Source organism: Montipora foliosa, chromosome 4 (assembly GCF_036669935.1).
Source record: "Montipora foliosa isolate CH-2021 chromosome 4, ASM3666993v2, whole genome shotgun sequence".
NCBI classification, from domain to species: Eukaryota; Metazoa; Cnidaria; class Anthozoa; order Scleractinia; family Acroporidae; genus Montipora; species Montipora foliosa.
In genome coordinates, this window is record NC_090872.1 from 33,092,836 (window position 1) to 33,096,712 (window position 3,877).

The following is a 3,877-nucleotide window of genomic DNA, read 5'->3' on the forward strand; positions in this document are numbered from 1 at the left end:
TGTGGGAATTCTCCCGACAGGGCTGTTTAGATTAAATATACATAGGGTAAGAAAAGAAAGAAAAAAAAAAAGAAATAAAATATGTCTAGTTAAATTGATAATTAACACAATGTCATATGAAAGTCATATATACATTCAAAATAAATCACCAAAATCAGAAATCCCATGATCTCCACGTTTCTTTCGCCACAATGCCCCTTTTGTGCTCGTAATCTATAAAACTGAGTGCGATTTCCTTGTAGCAACAGGGAGACTATTCCAACCTTCAAGTGCTCTATTCAATGTTATTCACTAAAGTGTGTTGTTTCAGACCCAAACCTGTTCCTGAGAATTTTCATTGACCTTCCACTGGATGCGTATAGATATATTACAGATTTTCTACAACTGCACCTTGTCACCTGAAAAGAGTGTCAATCATACTGCTGATGCTTCTGTGTTGATTACCAGATTGATCAACGTCTTCCATATAAACATCAACATCCTCAAATTCAATTTCCTGTGATATTTAATATAACTCTGAGTCATCTCTGATATACCCCCACTCTGCAATCATTATATCTGACTCCTCTTCGATAGTTTCTGGAATTTGAAGTTCATTACTGTCAATGTCACCAATTATTTTGTTTATAGCAGCAAGGATTGCTCTGCCATGTTCCTTTCTCCGAATTTCAGCAAATTCCTCTGCATGGTGTAATGTTTTGATCTTGTGACAATTGTCAAGTACTTGGTGTATATGGAATGGTGGAAATTCACGCATAAGGTTTAAAGATGCTACTGCACTTGAAGTCTGGCAAATAAGCAAGTCTTTCATGTAAGCAAAACGTTCTGCTTGAAGATTTTGCTTGTCCTGTTCATTAACTGAGCTAACACTCTCAGGTAAAGCAACACTGCTGTCACAGCTAAAGTAAAGTGGTGCATTTACAGCTAACATCAACACCCTGCAAGGAATGCTGTGGACATGATGCATCTCCACTATTACGGGCACTAGCACATATGTCGACAACCTACCACTGTAGATTGAAAATTCCCTGTAAAATGCTTGTAAATGAAACTTCTTCGACATTCATTACTGTTAATATACTCTTTGATGTCATCTGAACAATAAGCCCCTAAAAGTCCATTATGTAAAAGGAAGCATGTACTTTTTTCACCATCCCGTCCAGCCCTCCCACATTCCTGGACATAACATTCAATGTTTCTTGATTGGCCAAAATGAACAACTCAATGTACTTCTTTACAGTTTACCCCCATCCCGAATGCTACAGTGCAGGCAATCACTCTGGTGTGGCCACCAACTTAACAAATGTTGTTCAAAATGTGCTTTTTCACTGACACAGGTGTTCCTGCATGAAACATTTCCATCAACTTTTCCTTTGGATTAGGTTGTCCATTTATAAAAAAAAAAACAGTTCCAAGGCTATTTTGAAATACTGAGTACAATAAAGCGCACTGCTTTCCGGTTTGACATAAAATCATTGTCCTTTTGCAAGCAACTTTCTTGGTTTTTAGCTCTTCTACCAGAAATTGAAAAATAGTAGAGACTGGCACATTCTTGTTTAAATATTGGACATCAAAACTTACATTTGGGCTTTCTGGACTACGTTCAACAATGTGACAGGAAGACTGTTTTAAATTTAACGTCTTAAAAATGTCTCGCCTGGTAGCAATGGATGCAGTCACTGTCAATACGATTGTGGGAACATCGCTTGTCAATGAGTTAAGTTCGCCTAGATTTCCATACCATGTCCTGATGGGCACTAGTGTCTGGTTGGATGATTTAGACAGACCCCACTGACTAATGCAGTGTGCTTCGTCGCTAGCTATTGCCACCAAAGACCACCGATATTCATTGCTAGACATTAATTTGCACCATCTGTTGACGCTCAGCATCTTCTCAGGCGAAGCAAACAAGTAAGTGAAATTTCCCCTCTCCACTTTCTTAAGGTTCTCTTCGGATTGTTCATCGTGCAGTGCAGTAGCAGACAAACCCAGGGATTTCAGGTAAGCGACTTGATCTTCCATCAGCATTTTTAGTGGAGATATCATAACAATATTACTGCTTCCACGTGTTCTTTCGAAGACTTGATCGGCTACCATTGAAGCAGCATAAAAGATAACTGCCTTTCCATATCGTGTAGGAAGGCTTGCACATATACTTCTTTTCCTCCCAAAAGTTCTTTCAAACATTCTTCTTGCTCTGGATATACTGGATATGTCTCGCAAAAACGAACGACAGCTCGTTGGAAAGTCACGCTCAATGACACACTGGACGCCATTCTCAAAATGAAATGAAACAAGACTGCCGTTTTGGTCAGCAGAAAGGAACAAACTTAATTGATGTAAAATTATTCCGGAACACAATTAGCGTTCGCATTACACAGACGTCTCTCTCCCCGTTTTTTTCCAGGGGAAGAGGCGGATGTACACAGGCTATTTTTTCCTTGGCTCAGGAATGAAACTCGAATTTTTATTCTCAACTGGAATTAAATAACAATCATCTGTACTCTTTTTGGACAGAAATAATTGATCTGTTTGCTCGTTTGTTTTGCTTTAAAATGCGAGCGAACAACAAGTTTTTTCATTCCGTTTGCCTAATTGCTTTTCGGTGCAATTTCAGTAGAAAACTTGAACCATTTACAGACTTAAAAAAAGTTGGTAAAATCTCTGTTAAATGTCCCCTTTTTTCTGTAAATTACAATCTCTGTAAATTTGCACATTTACAGAGATTTTGTAACCCCATAAAATGTCTGTAAAATTTACCACATTTTCGACCTTACGATGACATAAAATGTGTACAAAATCTCAATGAAATCTATGTAAATTAAAGGAAATTTTTACAGAGATTTTATGCGATAAGTACAAAATGTCTGTAAAATCTCTTTACTTTCTCTGTAAAATTTACACGAGAAAAAATCTCTGTAAATCAATCCATATAAAATCTCAGTGTTAGCTCTGTAAAAAGTGAGTGAGAAGAATGCATGAAATGTCTATAAAATGTCTACAAAAACCCTCAAAAAACTGGAGGAGAAAATGTGTGAAATGTTTTTAAAATGTTGGTGTTTTAGTGCACAAAATCTCAGCAAATTGTTCACAATATCTCTGCAAATTAAGTATTTAAAACCTGACAGAAGGCAGGAAATGTCAATAAAATGTCTGTAAAACTGGGGTGGTAAAGTATGTGAGATGTTTTTAAAATGTTGGTGTCTTAGTGCACAAAATCTCAGCAAAATGTTTGCAATATCTCTGTAAAAAATAGCATTAAAAACCTGACGTAAGCCAGGAAATGTTAATAAAAAGTGAAATGGATGAAAGGTTACTCGATTTTACGTAAAAAAAAAAGGACAAGCTCTAGAGTTTGTGAATGCATAATTTTTTTGTCAAATCTAAAAAATTAATAATCATTTGTTTATATTACTTTCAATAGAATCTAAGTGTACATTTAAATTCTTGCAATAAGTTCAATAAAGTAATTCAATTAATAACATCAGTTACCATGGCAACTGCCAAAATGGTGTCCAGCTTTGAAAAAACCCACGCCCTACGAACGTGATTTGTCACCCATGATTTATAGCTGATGAAATGGTACAATGTATACTCGTGAAATTAGGGAATAATTCCACTTGTGTTTTGTCCTAAATCAAATCATTTTTCTGGCCTTAAGATGGCTCTAAATAGTACTTTTCAAAGGTTTGGATATTACAACAGCATCAATAATTTTTCCATTGGCAAATGTTTATCACATAGCACTCGGTAGAAGGTCAAAAATAAAAACCTACAGCCTTAGACTACATGTGGAAGATTCTTTCAGAACCTAAATGTCGTTGCTATGGCGACTACTGATAAAAATACTTCGCTTGTTTTTGTAACCTACCTGAGT

At 36.3% G+C, this 3,877-nt stretch overlaps 1 protein-coding gene across 1 annotated transcript; it reads right to left on the bottom strand.

Annotated features, from left to right (window-relative positions):
• Positions 1-505: 505 nt before the first annotated feature.
• LOC138001234 (uncharacterized) lies at positions 506-2,028 on the bottom strand. The gene is made up of 3 exons (XM_068847883.1): positions 1,582-2,028; positions 1,009-1,109; positions 506-899 (listed from the first exon to the last, which is right to left on the bottom strand). Exons 1-3 carry the CDS (start codon positions 2,026-2,028, stop codon positions 506-508), a joined length of 942 nt encoding a protein of 313 aa, XP_068703984.1.
• Between the last annotated feature and the right edge of the window lie 1,849 nt (positions 2,029-3,877).

Excerpts from the sequence above, each read along its gene's own strand:
- LOC138001234 (XM_068847883.1), bottom strand. The coding sequence starts at position 2,028 with ATGCTGATGGAAGATCAAGTCGCTTACCTGAAATCCCTGGGTTTGTCT. Across the intron at positions 1,110-1,581 it reads GTAGTCCAGAAAGCCCAAAT|GGGCTTATTGTTCAGATGAC; the intron begins GTAAGTTTTGAT and ends ATGGACTTTTAG. Across the intron at positions 900-1,008 it reads GGAATTTTCAATCTACAGTG|CTGTGACAGCAGTGTTGCTT; the intron begins GTAGGTTGTCGA and ends ACTTTACTTTAG.